Here is a 19,831-nt window from a genome sequence, read left to right as displayed (position 1 = left end):
GACTTGGAGTCAGCCTGCCATGATGCCAATCTCCCGATTCACCAGTTGGGATATGCAGACCTGGTCCCACTCTTGACGTTTGGACGGTTGATGAGCAAAACATCAGACATCGCAAGCCCGGGGTTCGACTGGACGGTCTGTCATACATAGAGAACGCGACTTCTTGGCAAGCCACATGTCTGTCGTCCTCTGACCTCACCTCGAGTCCCTTAAAGGAGGGGTCTTCGTCGCCATACGTCATTTACCATGAGAACCCCCCTGTTTGTCCGCACTTTCGGGAAACAAAACTTTACGTCAAAACCATGTTCGTTTTTCCTTCTTTTCTGTGAACCTTTCGCATGATCCTCCCCTGCTCCATTTACAGCTTCGATGCACAAGTCCATTCGATATGCAAAGCACCTTCTACTCAGAACTTGCGCATTGCAGGTCGCCTCTTGAAGTTTGATCTAGGACACAACCGCCCGAACTCCCTTTGAGCAATTCCCATCATCTCCTTGATCGTATTATATTTTTAGCAGAGATCCTGATCAGCGCGCCAACGTACCCTGCCCCAGCCTGAGCACAAGGATCACAGGGTCCTAGCTTCTACGTTAAATCACCCTTAAAGGGAAATCCCCACCAAGAAACAGCGGCAGACAACAACTTCCGCATCACTACGAATCGTCGCAGCGCTATTCTGGCTCCCTCCTGCCGCCTGCCTCCGACGCTACTCCACTCTCAATAGCACGATCTTCTCGCTCCCCGCATCGCCTGCTGACGTCTTCAAATTGCTGAAACACACAAGTACGAAGAACGCGTCCTCCGCGTCCTAGAAGCAGCCGCCCACGTCGCATGTACGTCAACCTCACAGTCACCAGGTGCACGCCATCCAGTACCACGAGGACTAACAAGAAAACAAGCGAGTCGGCCCAAATTCAACAGGCGGTTGCCATTTATGACGTATCCCGACATTGGCCATGTTGTCTACTACTAAGACTACCATGACTGCCACACCTTCTCCGCAGCCCAACCACGAGCGCGGGTATGGCGTGACAGGCTACTTTCCCCAGCAGCAACAGCAGCCGAGCTATCATCCAACCGCCCATGAGGTCGAGACGCTGTCAAATCCATTTCCGAATCCGCAGGGTGACTATGGCAGTCACCTGGTTGCCCCAATTGCCACGCGCCCTGCGAGGTTCACCGAGGAGTGGGATGCCAGCCAACGAGGAAGCTCTATAATCGACGGTGCGGGGACGGGCGGCAACATGCAACGATCGAGCGTCATCTCCAATCCTACAACTGGCATCACGGGCGATGGGGCGGGATCGCTGTCCCGTGGGAACACACTGAGGAAGAAGGCATCGCTGCGGAGGAGCACAAGTTTGAGGCGTAGCGGTAGCCGTCGGAGCATGAAGGCTGGGAGCGTTAGGAGCCTGGCCCTTCAGTCAACCACAGATCAGGATGAGATGCACAGCGCCTTCTACTGCCCCGTCCCAACCGCAGGTAGCCCGACCGAAGTTCTTGCCAACCGGTTTCAAGGTTTGTCCTCCACTCCAAGCCTGAGTGCAATACCAGGTGATGTATCAACTGCGGGTCGTAACCGATAACTGACTACGTTGTTGCAGCTTGGCGCAAAATCCTAAAAGACCTTATCACATACTTCAGGGAGATCCAGACACATTACGAGCACCGGGCGAAATCACTCCTCAAACTCGCAAACGTGCTAAACAACACCGCAACACCCCCTGGGTTTCTTGCATCTGGTGGCCTGGACGACGCACTGCAGATTCTGCGGAACTACAATAAGCAGGCAATAGCAGAGGCAAACAAGGCGAGGGAAATTGAGGAAGACGTCATCCTGGCGCTTACCGGGCTGCGAAGCGATCTCCATCAGAAGATAAAGGAGATCAAAAACCTAGCCGGCGACTTTAAGAACTCGGTGGACAAGGAGATGGATAGCACGCGTAGGGCCGTGAACCAACTCCAGGACGTCCTGGGTCAGGCAGAGCTCGACACTGCCTTGACAACAGGAAAGCAGGATCCTTACCTCTTGAGAATTGCCGTGGACCGGCAGCTCGAGAGGCAGATCGATGAAGAGAACTATCTCCATCAGGTATGTTCCTCCGTGCCGAATCGCTTTGAACACCGGATGAGGGAATGTCTGACGGTATAAGGCCTACTTGAATCTGGAGAGTTCTGGGAAGGAGCTTGAGTCCATCGTCGTCGGCGAGATCCAGAAGGCATACAATGCCTACGCCGGCATCCTCAAGCGGGAATCGGATGCTGCCTACGGCGCCATCGAAGAGCTTCGTATCGGGCCTATCACCATGCCCAAGGACACCGAATGGGTATCATTTATCCAGCGTGACGATCGCTTTGTGGACCCGGATCTGCCCATGCGATCGGCCGAGTTCATACACTACCCCGGCCGCGACCATTATGCCTGCCAAGAGATACGAGCCGGCCTTCTGGAACGTAAGAGCAAGTACTTGAAGAGCTACACGGCCGGATGGTGAGTTCTCCCAGCCCACCCATGCTTGTCAGGTAACACGCGAGCCACACTCCGGCTAACAGAGTTAGGTATGTTCTTTCTCCTACTCATTTGCATGAGTACAAATCGGCGGATAAGACCCAAGCGCCCGTAATGTCACTCTATCTCCCGGAGCAGAAATTAGGATCCCACTCACAGGAGGGCGGTTCGTCGAATAAATTCGTCCTCAAGGGCCGGCAAACCGGAACCATGCACCGTGGCCATACCTGGGTCTTCCGTGCCGAGAGCCATGATACGATGATGGCCTGGTACGACGACATCAAAACCCTGACGGAGCGGACACCAGAGGAGCGCAGCAATCTCGTGAGGGGAAATAGCCGGAGCATCAGCCGAACGTCTCAGCGGTCATCCATCAGTAGCGACGGGGTCGCCGATGATGATGAGGATCCTCCGTTTGCGGCAACCGTGGCCTCAGTCAACCAGCAGCCAAAACAAGACGCACTCTCGCGACGTCCTTCAGGTGGGCGCTTCCCATCTGACCTCCAGGTGAACGCACAGAGAGGCTTACAGGTCCCAATTTCGCCCCTTAGTGTAAGCTCCGGATATGGTGAAACTCCTGATGATTACTTTACCACGGAAAGCGCTCCTCCGGGGAACCAGTTCGGCCGGCAACCACCGGGCACCCAGGAAGCAGGCCAGGCACCCAGGACCCAACGAAGTGATTTACAATATGCGACAAACATCGACGGTCACAGTGGCGGAACAAACCAGGTTCCTAGGACGGTCGGTTCCATTGACAACCCGGCGCTCACCGGCGCGAACACGTCTACGATGTACACGAACGGTGATGGGCTTGCCCGGGCCGGGCCTATACCCGTTCCAATACCGATAGCAAAACAACCACAAATCCCTCTGCAGGATGATGGCTTGGGCGCTAGGAAAGGGGAGGCTCAAGCGGCTCGGGACGGAGAGAAGGCAACAGAGTCTCAAATGAATGGCGACGCAACCGGGCAAGGGAAAAAAAACCGGCCAGGCGGCACGGCCCGAAATGATAGTGTCCCGACGATTTCACATCTTCATATACCTGGTGAATATCCGAGGGGCTCTAATGCCGGACTTTGACTGTATCAATACTCAGGCAATGACGTTGGTAATCCCACCGCCGTCATTTGATATAGCGCTGGTTTCACATTGTGGCCAATGGATTTGAGTGTCTTGTGCATCCACATCCTTTGATGTGGTTTCTTTGGGTGATCGAATGATTGGTTCTAATTATCTTGTGAGAACGAACATTCAGAGGTGCTAACAGAGATTGAGATTCTGGGCGACAAGCTGCCCAACTCCGACAACATGAGATCTTGAGGTCCCATTATGCCACTATCGTACAAACCCCCGGTCCAAAGGAGTACCCGTGCAATTCCGATAGATGCAAGTGTCCACGAGCAGCTTTTGCTCTCGTTTGAGTGTTCCTGATCCGTATCCACATCTCTCTCTTACCGCCCAAGCCTTTTCTACGGAATATGAAGAGGGATGCCAACAAACTGGCCATATAATCATTTAGTCCCTAATTTGCTAATCTCAGGGGTTGCGGTATGTACTATGCCGTCTAAGGCATCACAGCTCACCGCAAGGGTTTCTTGTCCCTGATGTCTGCCGTCTCCCAACAGACACCTGGTTCGGGCCCTGTCATGCCTCTTTTTCGTCCACATATGGGGAAACGAAAGGGAACCAAGAAAGCAATGACGACTAAACAGCATCAACACAGTTCCCAGCCTGCTGCATCCTCTTATGTACACAAGCCGAACTGCCCAATATTTTAGCGTAAAACAAAGCACTAAAGACCCAAATGCCCTCCCAGAAACGCCGGTGTAGCCAGTCCAAGTCCCAAGACAACTCCGCCTTGACATGGTGGCCTCGCCCACATCTGGGGCTAGCCCCTCCCTAGTGACACCTCGACAGCCGTGATATATTTCGCGGTGGCATCGGGTGTCTAATGTCGGCAAGAGCCCTGCGGTGGGATAAACGCCTTAAAACCTGCCTCGACCACCTCCCCTGCCGCCCCTCGAGAAACCGCCGCCACCTCTGCCACCCCGCGGTGTCCCCCCACGACCGCCTCCGAAACCGCCTCCGAAACCGCCTCTTGACCCGCTGAAGCCCCCCCTGCCGCCGCCCCTGCCGCCCCTCGCGGGACCTCCCCGACCACCACGGGACGCGCCGCCCCGGCTCGGCTTCTTGACCTTGCTAACGGTGCCCGGAGGGGGCTTGGGTTTGGGGAGGAACTTCTCGAGCGGGAGCAGCTTCTCGCCCGCAATATAGAACTTGTCGCCGTACTTGAAGGACGTCGCCTGGATGCCTTCGGAGGGCTTGATGGTGAAGTAGACCTGGTTGATGGGCCCGAGAACCTCGTCGACTTTGCCGACTGATGTCTGTGATGCGGGGCCAGTAGGTAAGTAGCCGTCTAGAGGAGGAAGGCGAAGAGGGCAAAGCTACCTTGTTCTCGAGGTAGATGGGCGCGTTGAAGTGGGGGATCTTGGGATTGGTCGATTCGACCACCATCTCACCCTCGCAAGCGTGGATGAACTTTCCCATCTCGAGAACGGTGGCCGGAGGGCCCATATCGCGCTGCTGGAACCCGCCACGTCCTGCAATTTTGCGGTGTCAGTTTTGAAGCATTTTTCTTTTCGGTGGTATTGATGCGAACGGCATCTTGATTGCTCACCTCCTCCTCGCCCGCCGAAGCCGCCACCGCGGCCGCGTGGAGCCCCTCTGAAAGACATGGTGGCTAGATATCCGCCGTGGGAATTGTTGACGGCGGCGCCTTTTGTAGGGAGGGGTGGTTGTCTCGGTGTGCGACCGTCAATTGGAGAGTCGACTTCCGAGGATCGCGAGCCAGCTTCGATTCGACAATATTTTTTTTTTTTTGGTTCGACATGCAAAAGCGGTCAAAAAGTTTTGCCGTTCGCTCGTCTGCCCCACATCCGACCGCCTGCTTGGAATCCAACCCCACGCCAGGGAAGCATCGTGCCGTGCACTGTGAAGCCGCACCGTGAGGGGCAGGTTGGCGGGATGGGCTTCGCTAATTCGGCAGCCATCCAGCGAGATTTCCGAAAACAGCAGTGGCCAGATTGCTTGCTTGCTCCCTCGCCGCTGTCCTTGAATTCCAGCGCCGACAATGGCTTGATCTCTTTGATTCCACGTTCTCTACCGGTCGGTGAGATCTTACAGCGCTGCAATCATATCTAGCAAACTGCGCCTCGGCAATCCAGTTTGGCTATTTACGCGCTCTTTATTTTTAAGCGGCATATCTCGCTGTCGCCGAGTAATCTTCAAGTTCCCGATAACACCTCCTAATTCACAGCGTCAGAACTCACATTCTCGTCATCTGCGCCGCCATGTTGGTCCGCCTATCGACGCTGGCGTTCGCGGCCGGCATTCTGTCTACCCCATCGCTAGTGGCCGGCCTATCTCCGTCTGACATACCCGCCGATACCCCCGTCTCGATTCTTCTCGAGTCGGCCCAATCCCACCTCTCCAAAGGCCAGACCGGCGATGCCCTCGTCTACTACGATGCCGCCATCGCCAAAGACCCCACCAACTACCTGACCTTCTTCAAGCGCGCCACCACGTACCTCTCGCTAGGCCGGACGTCGCAAGCCACCGACGACTTTGAGAAAGTGCTCTCACTCAAGCCTGGCTTCGAGGGTGCCCACGTCCAGTTGGGCAAGCTCAAGGCACGCTCCGCAGACTGGGACGCCGCAAAGGAACACTACGAGAAGGCCAAGAAGGTCGAGGAGCTCGCCAGTCTTGAGGAGGCCAAGGGGGCTGCGACGCTCGCCGAAGCGGCCGCGCAGGCTGAAAGTTGGGAGGAGTGCGTCAAGCAGGCCGACGATGCGATACTGACGGCCAACCGGGCTATACATCTCCGAGAGCTTCGCGCTCGGTGCGCGTTCGAGCGGGGAGCGGTGGAAAGGGGGATGGGCGATCTGCAACACATCTTGCAGATGAAGCCCGGCGATACGACGCCGCATGTTAAGATATCGGCCATTACATTCTATGCACTAGGTGATCTACAGGAGGGTATGGCGGCCATCCGGAAGTGCCTGCATTCTGACCCTGATTCCAAGGTGTGCAAGCGGCTACTTAAGGAGGAGAAGATGGTTGAGAAGGTAGTACAAAAGGTCACCAAGGCCCTCGAAAAGAACCAGCAGATGACGGCGGTACGGCAGCTCGTGCCGTCTGGGGAGAGCGAGGGTTTGATCAACGAGGTCAAGGATCAGGTGCGGATACTGAGGGAGGACGGCACGATACCCAAGGCGGCAGGAAATGTTCTACTCTCAAGATTGGTTGAGATGGCGTGCCAGGCATACTACGAGGTAAGTCAGGTGCCAGCTAGTAATCCACAATACGTGCCCATCTAACCCTCCGAAACAGTCAAATAGCAAGAAAGCCAAGGAGTACTGCGAAGAGTCCCTCGAACTAGACGAAAACTCCTTCTACGGCCTCCTCCAGCGCGCCAAGATCCAGCTTGAGGCGGAAGAGTTCGAAGCCAGCATTAACACGCTTCGCAAGGCCGCTGAAGCCCGCCCGGGCAAGGACGACATCGTCAACCCGCTCATGCAAAAGGCCCAGGTCGCCCTTAAGCGTAGCAAGACAAAGGACTACTACAAGGTCCTCGGCGTCGCCCACGACGCCGACGAGCGCCAGATTAAGTCGGCCTACCGCAAGCTGTCCAAGATCCATCACCCGGACAAGGCGATCAAGCAGGGTCTCACCAAGGAGCAAGCTGAGAAGAAGATGGCTAGCATCAACGAGGCGTACGAGGTGCTCAGCAACCCCGAGCTACGCGCTCGCTTCGACCGGGGCGACGACCCCAACTCACACGAGCAGCCCCAGTTCCACCACGGAAGTCCGTTTGGCCACGGGCACCCGTTTATGTTCCAGCAGGGCGGCGGGCAGCAATTCCAGTTCAAGTTTGGATCTGGGTTCCCCTTTGGTGCCTGAGAGAGGCTTTGTCTTCCTGCTTAGGCTTGTATCTATTTTTGGCATTGGAGGCGGGAGTTTCGGTGTTATTGCAAAAGGGGGAAAATGACCCGGTTTACGGAAAGATTTGGCTTTCGTGCTCAGCAAGCAGCAACAGCATATAAATTATGCGTTCCTTTTAGTGAGACTGGGGTTGGATCTGTATTTTGTGGGGAGAAGTAGGCTGCAAGAGAAAGCCTCATCTGATCCTGGAGTTCTGATACGTTGGGTTGCCTTGTAGTTCTTCACTATGAGAATTACAACGCAATCTTTACCGGGTCGAGCAGTCGCAGCAACGGCTAGCTTGTGCGAAGCGCTTTATCAGCATTGCCCTAAATATCCACGCACTGAAAGGACTTCATTTACTGTACATATGAACATTCAAGCGCAAGCGAAGACGCCACCTAGGTAGCCGGGCCCAAAACCCCGGAACATACCAACCGCCTCGCCAAAACCGTGTCCTTATGAAGCCTGCCATTTGAACCCTCCAAACCCCGATTCATTCCGTACATCGGCCCTCCCTCGTCACCCGACGTAACCCCCCGGAGAGGGAAGGGCACCGCAACCAACCAGCGTTTCCAGCTCTTCGGACCCGAGCCGTGATTCCCAAAGTGTCTAACGCCAAGCAGCCGTAACCAGAAAACGAGGCGCACAGCTAACAATCCAAAAGGACAGAGAGCTACTGCTGTGTCTGTATTAGCGCGTGGGGGTGGGAAGGGGGTGGGTTGCAGTTCAGGTCGCCCATCCGTAATCGGAACCAAGAGTCTCAATAAACCGGACCCCAAGAGGCAATGTTGATCGATAGAGGCAGACGGCACGCGCCGTCCAGTTGATACTATACATAGCAAAACATTTTGATGATGTCGAAAGCACATGACAGACAGCCAACTAATTCATGCATCCCCGTGTTTTTCGGTATGTGTGGTATTGCAAGGCATGGTTGTAGCTGTGTTGCTTTCAGCGCCCTCCCCCACTACAGAGCAAAATCTAAGAAAATAACCGGGGACGACGATGAATGACAACAAGAGATTATGTACACGATGCAATCATGTCCGGTTTCGGATTTACCCTCCGAGACAACACATTTGCATACAGCTTCCCCACCGTCCCCCTTGTTCATTGCCAGATGCATGCATGGCAAGAACGACAGGAGCTCTAGATTGGATCTCGCTTTTTGGTAGATAGGCCGAGCTATCCTAGCTGTCATGCGTGCACAAGTTTAGTGAGCATTGGGTAGTGTATGGATTGTGAGTGATGAGCATACCTTAATTTGAATTAAGCCCTCCGGTCATGATGACGACGAGCTGGAATTGTGGTGGATAAAGTAGGCCCTGGTAAAGAGAGAATGTTAGCACTCTTCTACGCTGGCTTAAGGCTATGACGGAAAATACGCACTTGGACGCCTCGTAGGCAGACCAGCAGATGGCGGTGCTCGGCATGGTGGTCAACACCCTCGGCCGCACGCCCTTGAAGAAGCCACGGGCGCCCTCCCTCTGGTACAATAACCGGCAGCCGGCCATGAAGCCATTGACCGACCTCAGCTCGGCATCGGCCGCGTTACCCCTCGTCTGCAGCATCGTCTTGATCACGTCCATGGGCGTTGTCAGGGCCGCGGCGAAACCGCCCGCCACGGCGCCCGCCAAGCAGTGCGTGAGCGGATCGTACTTCTTGGTCGGGTTCATCGACGTCGAGATGGACTCGTAGGCGAGGAACTGCAGCGCCGTGAACGGGACCGTCATGGAGAGTGTCGTCGGGTACGAGACGTAGAAGGCTGCGAGCCCCTCGTTCCTGTACACGTACTTGGCGCAGTCGAACATGGAGCGGTACATCTTGGCCGAGTTTTGGATCTGCATTCTTTGCTTGATGACTACCGAAAGGGGTTAGAGGATGGTGCGGAAAAAGGGAGGGTGACCGCATGTTGCCTACCATCAAAGGGGTTCATCAGCGCATCGCTGGCAATCGTCGCGCATGCCCCGCTGGTTGCGGCAGCTAGCGGATGGTGGACACCAGCCTTGTTCCCGCCCATAACGTGCTTGACAGCCTCATATGTGGCAAAGTAGACCGCATGAGCCGGGCCTAGAAGAACGCAATGTCAGCCGAGAGAGGCGTCCCCAATGAACCCCTCAAGCTCCCCGCGCCATTCACTCACCAGCCCCAACTATCACGCTGGACATGCCGCGCCATAAGCTTAGGATGCCTTCGGTGCTCGCCATCCGGTAGGTGCCTTGGATTACTCCATTGTAGACGGCCGAGGGGGTGGGGTTGACTATCTGCATCCGTGTCTACGCGTCAAGATCCAATCCGTCAGCGCCGCCGCTTCAAAAACCGATCCGAGGGGATGTCGGTAGGGGCAAGGAGACAGTGTGCCCGCTCACCTTGATCGCGTCAATAGGGTACACTATGTCTGGTCAGCGTCTGGTCGGGGCGGCGGGGGCGAACCCCCACATCCATGGGTTGGGGAGACCGGGCGCGACTCACTTGTGCAGTGCTCGGCGATACCGGCGAAAGCGCCGGCAGCCATGTTCTGCAACAATGAGAAGTTAGGCGGGAGGGATTCATAGCTGCCGTCTTGTCAGCGCCGCTGTCTTTGCCCCTGACAGAAGATGCCGGGGATCCGATATAAAAGCCCACAGCTGCGACGTACTCGTAGTCCTCGACCGGCTCGGCATTCGGCTGAGCCATTGGGGAAGCCACAGCTCCCGGCGCTCCTAGGTCGAGAGCCAGGGTGACGATTGATTTTGTTTCGGGGTATAGATGGGCGGGCGACGTGCGGTGAAGCTCCTGCGCTGCGATAGCAGAAGCAGCCAAGTGACGCAATGCAAGCAGAAAGAAGCTCGTTTGCCTCGCTGGCACTTAGACCACCTCGGAACCAACGTGTTGACCCGTCTAGACCAGGGTTGCGCCGGATTCGATGGCCGTGTCCTGTCGTCGCTCGCAGCTCAGGAAGGGCAAAGGGCGCGCAACGCAGGCTGCGAGCAATTGGTGATGGCGATGGTGATGGTCAAGCCGACTATGGGCCAGGCGGTCTCCGAATTTTTCTGCGACCGTTGTCGGCAAACTGCCCGCAATGCCTAGAAAAAAAAATGGAACCCGGTCGGCCGCCGTAGAGATGTCGGAGGTCGGGGATTTGAGAGTCTTGCAGGGGTGGCAAGTTGGCTTTCTGGGCACCCCGCAGCACAGTGGTTAGTGACTGGTTAGTGAGATGGAGAACGGGGGGCGCACCTCGGAGATGCCCAGACTGATCCCAGAGATAACTGCGTAATTCTGCACGCAACAAGAGCTCCTCGGCAAACAATCCTTGCAGCCGCTGCTTATCAGATCCGCGCGTCTCCGCCGGCGGCCGAGGCCATTCTCTTAACCCTTTCTCCGAGGCACCCGGCAAAGGCAGCTCAATCAAAATGGGACATTTTGCCCTGTCATTGATTCTTTGCATGCACGTTTGGCCAGCAGGGAGTTCGATAAGGAAATTGTAACCAAAACCCATGTGCGCTATATGTCAAGTGCTGTAAAGAGGAAGACGTGTTCCAACCGCGACGTTTCCCCTTCTCTCCGGTCCAAATCAACCAACTATTATATGTGCATGTCTGCTTAAGACCCAACAACCTGGTATGCCCGTCTACCTTGTCTTGCGTTCGCAACTGTCAGACCCTGAAGACCGTAAACGCCCAGAGACCCCACCCAAAACGCCTTTCCTCCGATGACTCCTGTGTATGAAAGGGATGCCCGCGACTTGCAAGCTTGATCCTGCGAGCGCCGTGACGCTCCTCGGGTTGCGACGGGTTGTCTGCCTTCCGCTTGCTCATCGCACACCTCCTGGCCTGCGGTTAAGGTGGGCCTGGTGGAGCTGGTATACCATGTGCACGACTCCAGCATCCGGCGCGCCGCCGCCTTCAGCAGCGCTGTTTTCTCTGCTAATTGTCCTCGCCGGCGATGTCTGCCATGCTGATTCGTCTAGGGCGCCACCGCTCCCATAGGCTTCCTCGTCGTCTTGCCGCCTCCCGGTATCGCTCACCTGGCCATCGTATTCCATAGACTCTTCGATGATGTTACTCTCTCCTTGATAGCCGCCCCGTTGTTGACGTGGTACGTGGGTCGTCCTGCTTCCCGGGTTTGGATTCGGTGGTTGGTGGTGCGGATCAAGCAGGATGGACGCCATGGGCGAGAATTGCGGCGCGACAGGGCCGTAACGAGGTGTTTTAGCGGGCGCATTGGTCCTCCCCCGCTCGCTTCGGCCCATCCGTGAAGCCTGTAAGTCGGTCGCCAGTGGCGGCTCGGTCATACCTGGCCACGCTGGCGGAGGGTGAAATTGATTCCGCATACCCGGGGGGAGGTGCGATGCCGCACCCGTCTTCGGGTTGAGGGCAAAATTGCCGTAGTTACCCATGAAACCATAGAAAGAGGCCTCCATCTTCCCATGCTTGGTCGCATAATAGTCATCCCGAACGTCTGCCGCGTTGTTGTGCTTCTTCCCAATGCCCTTCTTGAAGTCGAACTCGGCAAAGGAGCAGACATAACCCAGTCCATCGACGTGAATAGTGAATTCGCGGAAGAAGTCAATGATCTGGTCGCTGCACTTGGGGAGACTGGAGAAGAGGACGAATGGCGTGGTCAAGATGCTCAGGATCTCCTCGATGAAGATGACGATCTTGATCTTGTACAGTTCGGCAAACTCAAGTTTGACGTCGAAGCTGTGGAGCCTGTCCTTCCAATGATCCGGCTCATAATGTGTGTATTCAATGACATTACGCAGGGCATATTCCGGGTCAAAGACCGAGTTGTCCTCGGAGATACTGCCCCGAGCAAATGCCCAAACGCTACCAAAAACGGCCGTGTAGAAGAGAACTGTCCGGTCCGGCGTGATCTCAAAGCCTAGGAATAATTCGGGATCGACCACTGTGGCAACCGCCAGCACTGTGGCGAGAGCGCCGGAGATGAAAGCCACCGTCCGGGCAACCATCTCGGTCTTGGCTTTGGGGAACTGGTCCATGTAGTGGCTGGCGAACGGATGGGACATGTCTAATCGCTTCCGGAAAAGATGTGGCAGTTCGTTGAACTCGCGGAATTTCCACTCTGCAAGGGGGGTATAGGTCCGCGAGGACAAGACGGAAGGATTCTTTTGGATTTCCTGCAGATGGGTCAGCATGGGGGAAGCGCCACTCATTCAAGACGCCGGTGGTGATTAGCCTTACATGATAGTACATAAGGAAATAAACAATGAGGAGGTATCCGGCTACGAAGGGTGAGCAAATAAGGATCATGACGCCGGCGAAAACAAACCTCCCACGAAGCTTGAGGCTGAGTTCGCCTCGGCGGTCCGATTTCAAGAATTCTTGGTTGACCTGGCCTTTCTCATCAAAGACGAAGTCAAGAATGCTGAACATCAGCATCCACTCCAGAGTCCGGGATAGAAGTTGGCGACTGCGCAGGAAAGGCAGCGGAATCGTCAGGTCCAAGATGTCCTTGTTGATCAGAGCAATCAAGTAGTTCTCCCGCCTCATGAGACGGTTGGCGATATCAGATGCATCGAGTCTTTCCTTGGACTGGCTGCCGAGCCAGCGGCGTTGTGCCGGGGTCAAGCTGGTCGCTGTCTTAGGGTTCTGATCTCTCAGAGCCATGATACGGGCAACAACCTCTTGCCACGTGATAGTTTGCATATCTTGGTCTGGGATGTTGAGGAGGTAGAGGTAGAAGTCGCGGACGTGGACCAGCCGCCGGAGATCCAAGAGGTATTGAATCGACTTCCAAATGAAGTAAAAGGCAAACATCCACAGACCGAGGTTCCAGAGTCCCGACATATTCCTCGTGCATTGAGGGACGAGGATCTGAGAGAGCTTCTGGCTTCCACGAATTTTGTTGTAATCCACGCATTGTGTAAGGAATGTCAAAAGGAAGGCCACGAAGGCGACGTTACTAGGTCTAGTCAGCAGCCATGCATCTGCATGCCGGCAGCGCGGCCGTGGGACACAGAGCTTACACTAGGTGCAGAATCCTCTCGACCAATATACACCACATGCCGCAGCCAAGGTAGTAGTCGTAAACGTCCTTGATGAAGTTGTCGAGATTCGAGACATTAGCCCATCTCCACTCCGCCTTCTTCTTGGCGTTGCCCGACACCACACCAGTGAAAAGTGAGTTAGGCAACGCCGCGCCGCGCCGAGAAGGTCCAAAGACATCGTCGTTGTGTAGCCTCTGGTGGGCCTGGGCAGTTTCCCACTGGGCATGAGCCCTGGACGATCCTGGTATGGCGGCCGCGCGGCTCCCACCTTTGCTCCGTGGAGACCGCCCTGACGTGCCCTGTCCATCTCCCCCGTGATGTTCTACCAGCAGTGAAGCTGGGACGTCATTGTCCCCGTCATCTTCATGCGATGGCCATGCAGCCCGTGTGTAATCTCTTTGAACTCGGCCTCGAGAGGGTCGACGTCCTTGAAATGTCGGACTCGTCACTCCGCCCAGCGTGGTGCGGCTTTCCTCAACCCCAAGGCCCTCAGCATGATCTAAGTCATAATCTTGGAAATTCTGATTGAGATTTTGTTCATCCAGCAAGCCCGCGCGATCTTCAGCGTCATCCTCTCGGGTCCTCAGTTCTTCATAAAAGGATCTGCCAGTTCTTGTCGGGACGAGCCTTGAAAGCACGTTCGACGCCATTGCGTTAATGGCTCTAAGGTAAGGATTCGTCGGGAGCGTTTGCGGTCATCGAAGAGTTGGTCTGGGGAGCTGGTCAGCCACAGCTCGCTGAGCGCCGGTGACGCTTTCTTTTCCGGCGATCGCAGGGGGCGACTCGGTAGAAGAGAGAGGAGATACTTGGATAGATCACAAGGTTGTTGCGGCCGGAGAAATTGGTCAGGAGACACCGCCCTCAGGCAGACTGCTCGTGCGTGTCAAGGCACATGCTAGTGGAAGTATGTATGTGCAGTGTCGGTATCCGTACCTACGCTTGGTATTGGCTGCCTTGGATGCTGAATCCGATCTTGGTTCAGCTGACTGCGCCAGAATGACGAGAGGTCCGAGCTTCGGATGCTTGCGCTAGCTGCTCTTAGAAGGCGGTGTGAACTATATGGACCTGCCAAGACCATTATCTGTTATCGCAAGGTGGACTCCACTTGACTCGACATGTCTGTCCCGAAACACCAAGGATGGAAAGGGTTAGGGTTGGTAACGTTTCACCGAGCTCATGATTATTAACTCCTTAGGCAACTCTACAACACCATATTCACTATTTGCTCGTCCGCTCGGTATACTCGGCAACAATCCTAATCTGCAGTTCAATAATATTGTGCCAGACATCCCGTAAAACAGCTGCAGCGCCGAAACATAGAGTATCAGGTATCACTCTCTCTAAAGACAAATATAGTATGAATAAAGTACGGCAAGGTTTTCAGTTTTCTTGAGAGTAGTTGGTTGATTTTGATGTCTCAAATAAGAGGTCAACAGGCCTCCTGGTCCTCAGATCAGGCACCGGCAATCAAACAGAGACTGGATTGTACCGCTATGAGGGTATTCATACAGAGGCAAGGGTTCTGATCCTATTCTCGGTCCACCACTCAAGCTACAGTGTTGACGGCTTGAACCCACATATAGCCGCCTCTACACGTAAATGGTCAAAGGAATATGCAAAGTGCTTCGACGTTGCACTACAGAAACTGAGAGAGGCGCAGAATACAAGGGCCTAGGGTCCGGAACCATCAGAACTGAATAAGTGAGACGGCCAAGCGTGTAGTGGCTCTGGCTTCGTCCTGAAGGGTAAAACCACTCCCATTCCCAGTCGCTTTGTCGTGATTTGAATCTGCATTCCCCGTTCAATCCCGTCACTACCTCGCATGCTTGGAACCCTAGCGTAGCTCACGATGATGAGCGAGGCTCATCATCCGACAGACACGACCGCCTCATCCACATGGGATTTTGATTACACCGCGAGCAGAAACAACCGCGGCTCCGAAGCTGTGCTGTTTCAAAGACGGGACCTCACAAGTCAAGTGCGACAGCGGCTCAACGTGCAAGTTTAACACTGACATCTACGCCGTCGGCTGCTGCTCCGACGACGACTGCGACTGGCGCACAACTTGTTGTGAATACTTCCCCGAAACGGCGCGTATACCGACTTGGGGGACCTTCACCCCACGCTGCGGAGGCGCCAACCGTGACTTGGTTGGGGTTTGGTTAGTGTTGCACCCCCTGAGCCATAATTAGTAGGAATTTGTTTGGACTCACCACATCCCCCTCAGCAAGACACCCAGCAGACCCTATTGCGGCATGTATCGGTGGAGGAATGGATTTACATCGTATTTTTGCCACAGTGGTGCCGGCGGGTTCCATTCCAGCATGTACTTTATTTCGGCCGGAGAGACGGCGGCTAGGCTAGGGCTGCCGCGCTTGATGGGGAACAATGGTCCCGCCTCTGCTTCGTTGCAGACGACTCTGACAGTAGGAGTAGCGGAAACGGCAGGAGTCACGGAGACGGCGACGTCGACGCCCAACGGTAGCGTTTTAAGTCCGGCCGTGGTCGCAGGAGCGTCGTGGGCGGTGTGGCGGCCGGGGCGTTGTTGACGGTTCTAGCTTTCGTGCTGACGTGGTACTGGAAGCGCCGTACCAAGCTGGTTCCGCCACAGCCAGAGCCGAGTTACTCGAATCTGAGCGTATACCCTGAGTCGTCCGAGCCCCCGGCAACGCTGGCTTCGCCGCCGGTATTATCCCACTTGTATGGTGGGTACATCCTTGGTCCGTGGCGTGGCCAACACGAGCTGTTGATGGGAGTGGAAGGTGAGAGATGTCGGAAACACGGCACCTCTGAATCTTAGGAAATGACAGTTTAGGATTTTTGTGTGTCTTGTCTTGATTGTGTTGATTGTCCCTTGTTGTTCTGCCTTCTGTCCGTCTATCTTTGCTGGAGAGTTTGCTCCTTTTATAGACGAGATACGCGTACAGGATGACGTTCGTACCGTGGCGCAGTTAGCTGCCAGTCTTCCTTAGCTCAATAGAGTACATGGGCTTGGCTCCCACACTAGATCCTGTGATCCTGATCCTTTGGCACATGATCCTTTTGACAGCTAACATCGAAGTTGGAGAGCTATTTTGATGGTTAACAATGCGAGTCTTAATAAGCGTCGACTGCGACTCAGCTTCTCGGGGGTTGTATGGTGTCTGGAAGACCCAAGGTTGTGTTGTACTAGGCCGTGAGGTTGGGGGTGTTGGTGTATGAAGCTTTACATCCAGTGTAGAAAACACCCTCTCTGGATCGTATGGTATAAGGCCAGCCCCTGTAAAGCCATCCTGTATATTGCTCTATATTATAGAGGCAAACAAGGCGTCGCAGAAGGTATAGAGGAACTCGAGCTTGGTAATGTGGTTGATATATATACGTATCAGGTCCTCGATTTGGCGACTATACGCCTGCTTCAGTGGTCTAAGTAGCCAACATCGAGTGGCTGGCATTTATAGGAAGAGTGCGGAGGTATATAGAGTATAATGATGTTGTTCTGCTTACAATAGAGCTCGAACTCAGTTGAGTGGTGGCTTTCGTGGCCGTCGAGGATTAGCAACCGGTATATGCCTTTTGTACGAGATTTTGTATAGTAGTCGAAGTGCTTGATCCAATCTAGGCCTACCGCATTGGTAGTCCAGCCATTGTCAGTGGTTGCGATACACCAGGTAACTGGGAGATTGCATTCCCGGTACTAGTTAGCGAGGTAGTAATGCCCAGCTAGGATAATGAATGTGTTACGAGTCAGACGTGCTTGGCACGGTGGCACGTGACTAGACTGCCCCGTTGCGCAGAATGACCACTTCGCGGTCATTCTGCACTTAGTTAGAAATGGACAGACTTAACCACACTTTTGATGCTCATGCTAGGGTTCATGAAGTGTCCGCCACAGGGCAGTCAAGCCTGACCTCCCTGTGGTCTCCGCTAGCGAGTAGCGAGACACTCGTAGCAGAATGGTGGAATAACCCAGCTAAGGGCATTGACACCTTGGATCACCGTTGCCCACTCGCGGTTGCCAGGCTGGGCTAGCTTTACCTTGTTACGGCCATCCGAGGTCGTAACAACCATACCTGCAAAGATAATCCCCATCATAAACCTGGTCTCGTCGAAGTTATAGACATCGTCATCTACAATACCGTACTTGGCTCTAGTATTCCATACTAGTATAAACCACACGCCAATAACCTTTGGATCTTCGCACTTGGCCCTCTGGTAGTCATATCTACGTATATAACGCGTACGGAGCTCTGGCTGGCGTTTAACGAAGTTGTGAGCCCAGCGTTTACCGACAGGAGATATATTGTATTCGCGTAACAGATGGTTGGCCATATCTTCTACACCACTCAGTCTAGGTGGGAATGCGTGTGCAGATAGCTCAATTATATATTGAACTATCGTCTTCTCTTCCAGATCCGTAAGCTTACGCGAGTTGGCTGGAAGATCGCGTCGTGCAGGCTTGCCGGCGCGTCGGCGCGCTAGGGTCTTACGGTCGACCCCGTAGATCTCAGCTGAGGCTCGTTCGCTTAGATTCTTGTCGTTTTGGAGAGCTTGGAGGGCCAAGATTATCTGGCTTTCTTTTGAAGTAGAGGGCATCTTGGATAGTAGAGGAAATTCGTTGTTGAGTGCAAAGGTGTTGTGTCGCGTAGAAAGTGGGTCACTCGCTTGTCTGGGTCACTCGCTTATCATGTATGTTAATGTTATTGTCAGTAAAGATATAACGTATTTGTATAACGAGTGGGCCACTTTCTCCCAGCCCCACCACCTCTAGCACTGAATATCACTTTTCTCTGTCAAAAGAAGAAATGGAATTGTGACTTGGTAGGAGCCCAGATGGGCCAGAGGGTCAGGATTCCAGGGGTCATGTGATCCCAGGATTCTGGAACCTTCCCTGGGCACTGGCCCATTCCTGTCATATATTACTGGGCTCCCCGCACTCTCTGATATAGCAAGATAGAACAGAAGAAGATTTTGACTTTTCGCATTTTCCCACGCAACAAATATCTTATCCAATTACACTTGTACTGAAGACTTCCTTTTACCACACATCTCTCTTTGAATTCTAAGTTAAGTATTACCTATCTCTGATACCATTGATTCTTCAGCAGTGTGAAGAACAGCATGCTCTAATTAGCGTTAGCTGTCTTATAGATAGATGGGGCAGACGTCTGACATTTCGGGGAGTGTTGGAGTTCAAACTCAAACTATATAAAGAAACAGGAACGGACTTACATCCCCTAGGTCTAATACCTGCTGATAATGGAGATGAAGGTAGGCCCTCTTCGCAATTTGAGATGGGAACAACGCAAGAGAAGGAGGAGGAGGCATTTTTTTCAATGTCTTTGAAGTCAGTGGTGACATGACCGGCAAAGAAGATTGGATCCACATCCAAGGATCTCACCACGGAGACTAACCAGATGAGATCGGATGTTCTCCACAAACAAACTCGGGCATAGATCGTAGGGTTGGTGCTAGTTAGCTTGACCTAGGTCGACCTCAGTTATTGTACAGGAACTTACTGCGGATTGTTCGCTCCGAGAGTAGACGAGAGCCACGATAGTACTTGTGCTTCTGCTTTCACGCCCCAAATAGTCAACCAATCCATTAAGGCAGGGGCTGATTTGACACCGAGACCTGACAAAATCCTGGTACAACACTTTCAGCGGTCGATATGTCTTTGGGGCCGGTTTCGGTAAGCGGCCTTGAGGGGGGAAGGTGCGTACAAACAACTTTGGGGGAAAGCGAAAGAAAGAATAAAAAATTGTGCATCCGTTCGACACGCCGGAAGATGTCGACAGTCGGACGAGTGAAACATCGGTGCTGGTAAGAGTTGAATCCGTCCGGCTGTCTCACTTCAGATTTGGCGGGAGTCGAAGAGATGGCATTAGCGGTTCAACAGATTGAGGCTGGCTGGAAAGCAAGGCCGGTGACATATCTTTCGCGCCGCAGGACTCCTGTGCGACCCATGGCGAGTGCTTCCTCCCAGTTTCCATGGACAGAGGCCGCCAGCGTTTTCCTCCAACTTTACAACCAAGGACGAGGAGACAGAACTGTGCATTTTCCATGTCACGCTCAACGAACACAAGGAGTACGAAATACTAGACGGGTCGCTCAAGAGGATCGTCAGCTTGCCAGCCATATCGTCAGATATGCCTAGAGCATCCGACCGTGCCTTTACGGACTAATCCCCGCTTCTACCTGAATATTAAGGAAGTTCCGTCTCGCAAGCCAATTCTACTCGGCCAGACCCCTTCTTTACAATTTACGTCAAGAAGCACTCTAGGAATTTAGTCAATCAACAAATTAATCAATCAAGCTGTGATAATAATCAACTATTACATTGTCGCGTTTTCGCCCAATTTGTCCAA

General features: G+C 54.0%; 5 protein-coding genes across 5 annotated transcripts; 2 read left to right on the top strand and 3 right to left on the bottom strand.

Annotated features, from left to right (window-relative positions):
* Positions 1–980: 980 nt before the first annotated feature.
* SLM2 (phosphatidylinositol 4,5-bisphosphate-binding protein) lies at positions 981–3,592 on the top strand (the record flags this gene model as incomplete). The annotated part of the gene is made up of 4 exons (XM_071062930.1): positions 981–1,518; positions 1,605–2,092; positions 2,154–2,491; positions 2,560–3,592. 4 exons carry the CDS (start codon positions 981–983, stop codon positions 3,590–3,592), a joined length of 2,397 nt encoding a protein of 798 aa, XP_070919031.1.
* A 905-nt stretch (positions 3,593–4,497) lies between these two features.
* Positions 4,498–5,247, bottom strand: GAR1_2 (H/ACA snoRNP pseudouridylase subunit; the record flags this gene model as incomplete). Its single annotated transcript, XM_071062929.1, has 3 exons — positions 4,498–4,896; positions 4,961–5,112; positions 5,190–5,247. 3 exons carry the CDS (start codon positions 5,245–5,247, stop codon positions 4,498–4,500), a joined length of 609 nt encoding a protein of 202 aa, XP_070919030.1.
* A 615-nt stretch (positions 5,248–5,862) lies between these two features.
* On the top strand, positions 5,863–7,471 carry DNJ1 (Tetratricopeptide repeat and J domain-containing co-chaperone dnj1; the record flags this gene model as incomplete). The annotated part of the gene is made up of 2 exons (XM_071062928.1): positions 5,863–6,843; positions 6,902–7,471. 2 exons carry the CDS (start codon positions 5,863–5,865, stop codon positions 7,469–7,471), a joined length of 1,551 nt encoding a protein of 516 aa, XP_070919029.1.
* Positions 7,472–8,777: 1,306 nt separating this feature from the next.
* Positions 8,778–10,171, bottom strand: MRS4 (Fe(2+) transporter; the record flags this gene model as incomplete). The annotated part of the gene is made up of 7 exons (XM_071062927.1): positions 8,778–8,820; positions 8,885–9,356; positions 9,416–9,565; positions 9,639–9,771; positions 9,865–9,887; positions 9,968–10,050; positions 10,134–10,171. The coding sequence occupies 7 exons, from the start codon at positions 10,169–10,171 to the stop codon at positions 8,778–8,780; spliced, it is 942 nt and encodes a 313-aa protein (XP_070919028.1).
* Positions 10,172–11,288: 1,117 nt separating this feature from the next.
* On the bottom strand, positions 11,289–14,134 carry ATG9 (autophagy protein atg9; the record flags this gene model as incomplete). The annotated part of the gene is made up of 3 exons (XM_071062926.1): positions 11,289–12,614; positions 12,679–13,405; positions 13,464–14,134. 3 exons carry the CDS (start codon positions 14,132–14,134, stop codon positions 11,289–11,291), a joined length of 2,724 nt encoding a protein of 907 aa, XP_070919027.1.
* Positions 14,135–19,831: the final 5,697 nt, after the last annotated feature.

The sequence above is a fragment of the Madurella fahalii genome (assembly GCF_045866475.1).
Source record: "Madurella fahalii IFM 68171 DNA, scaffold_4, whole genome shotgun sequence".
Lineage (NCBI taxonomy): Eukaryota > Fungi > Ascomycota > Sordariomycetes > Sordariales > Madurella > Madurella fahalii.
The sequence above is the reverse complement of the archived record's forward strand: the minus strand, read 5'-3'. Positions and strand labels throughout refer to the sequence as shown.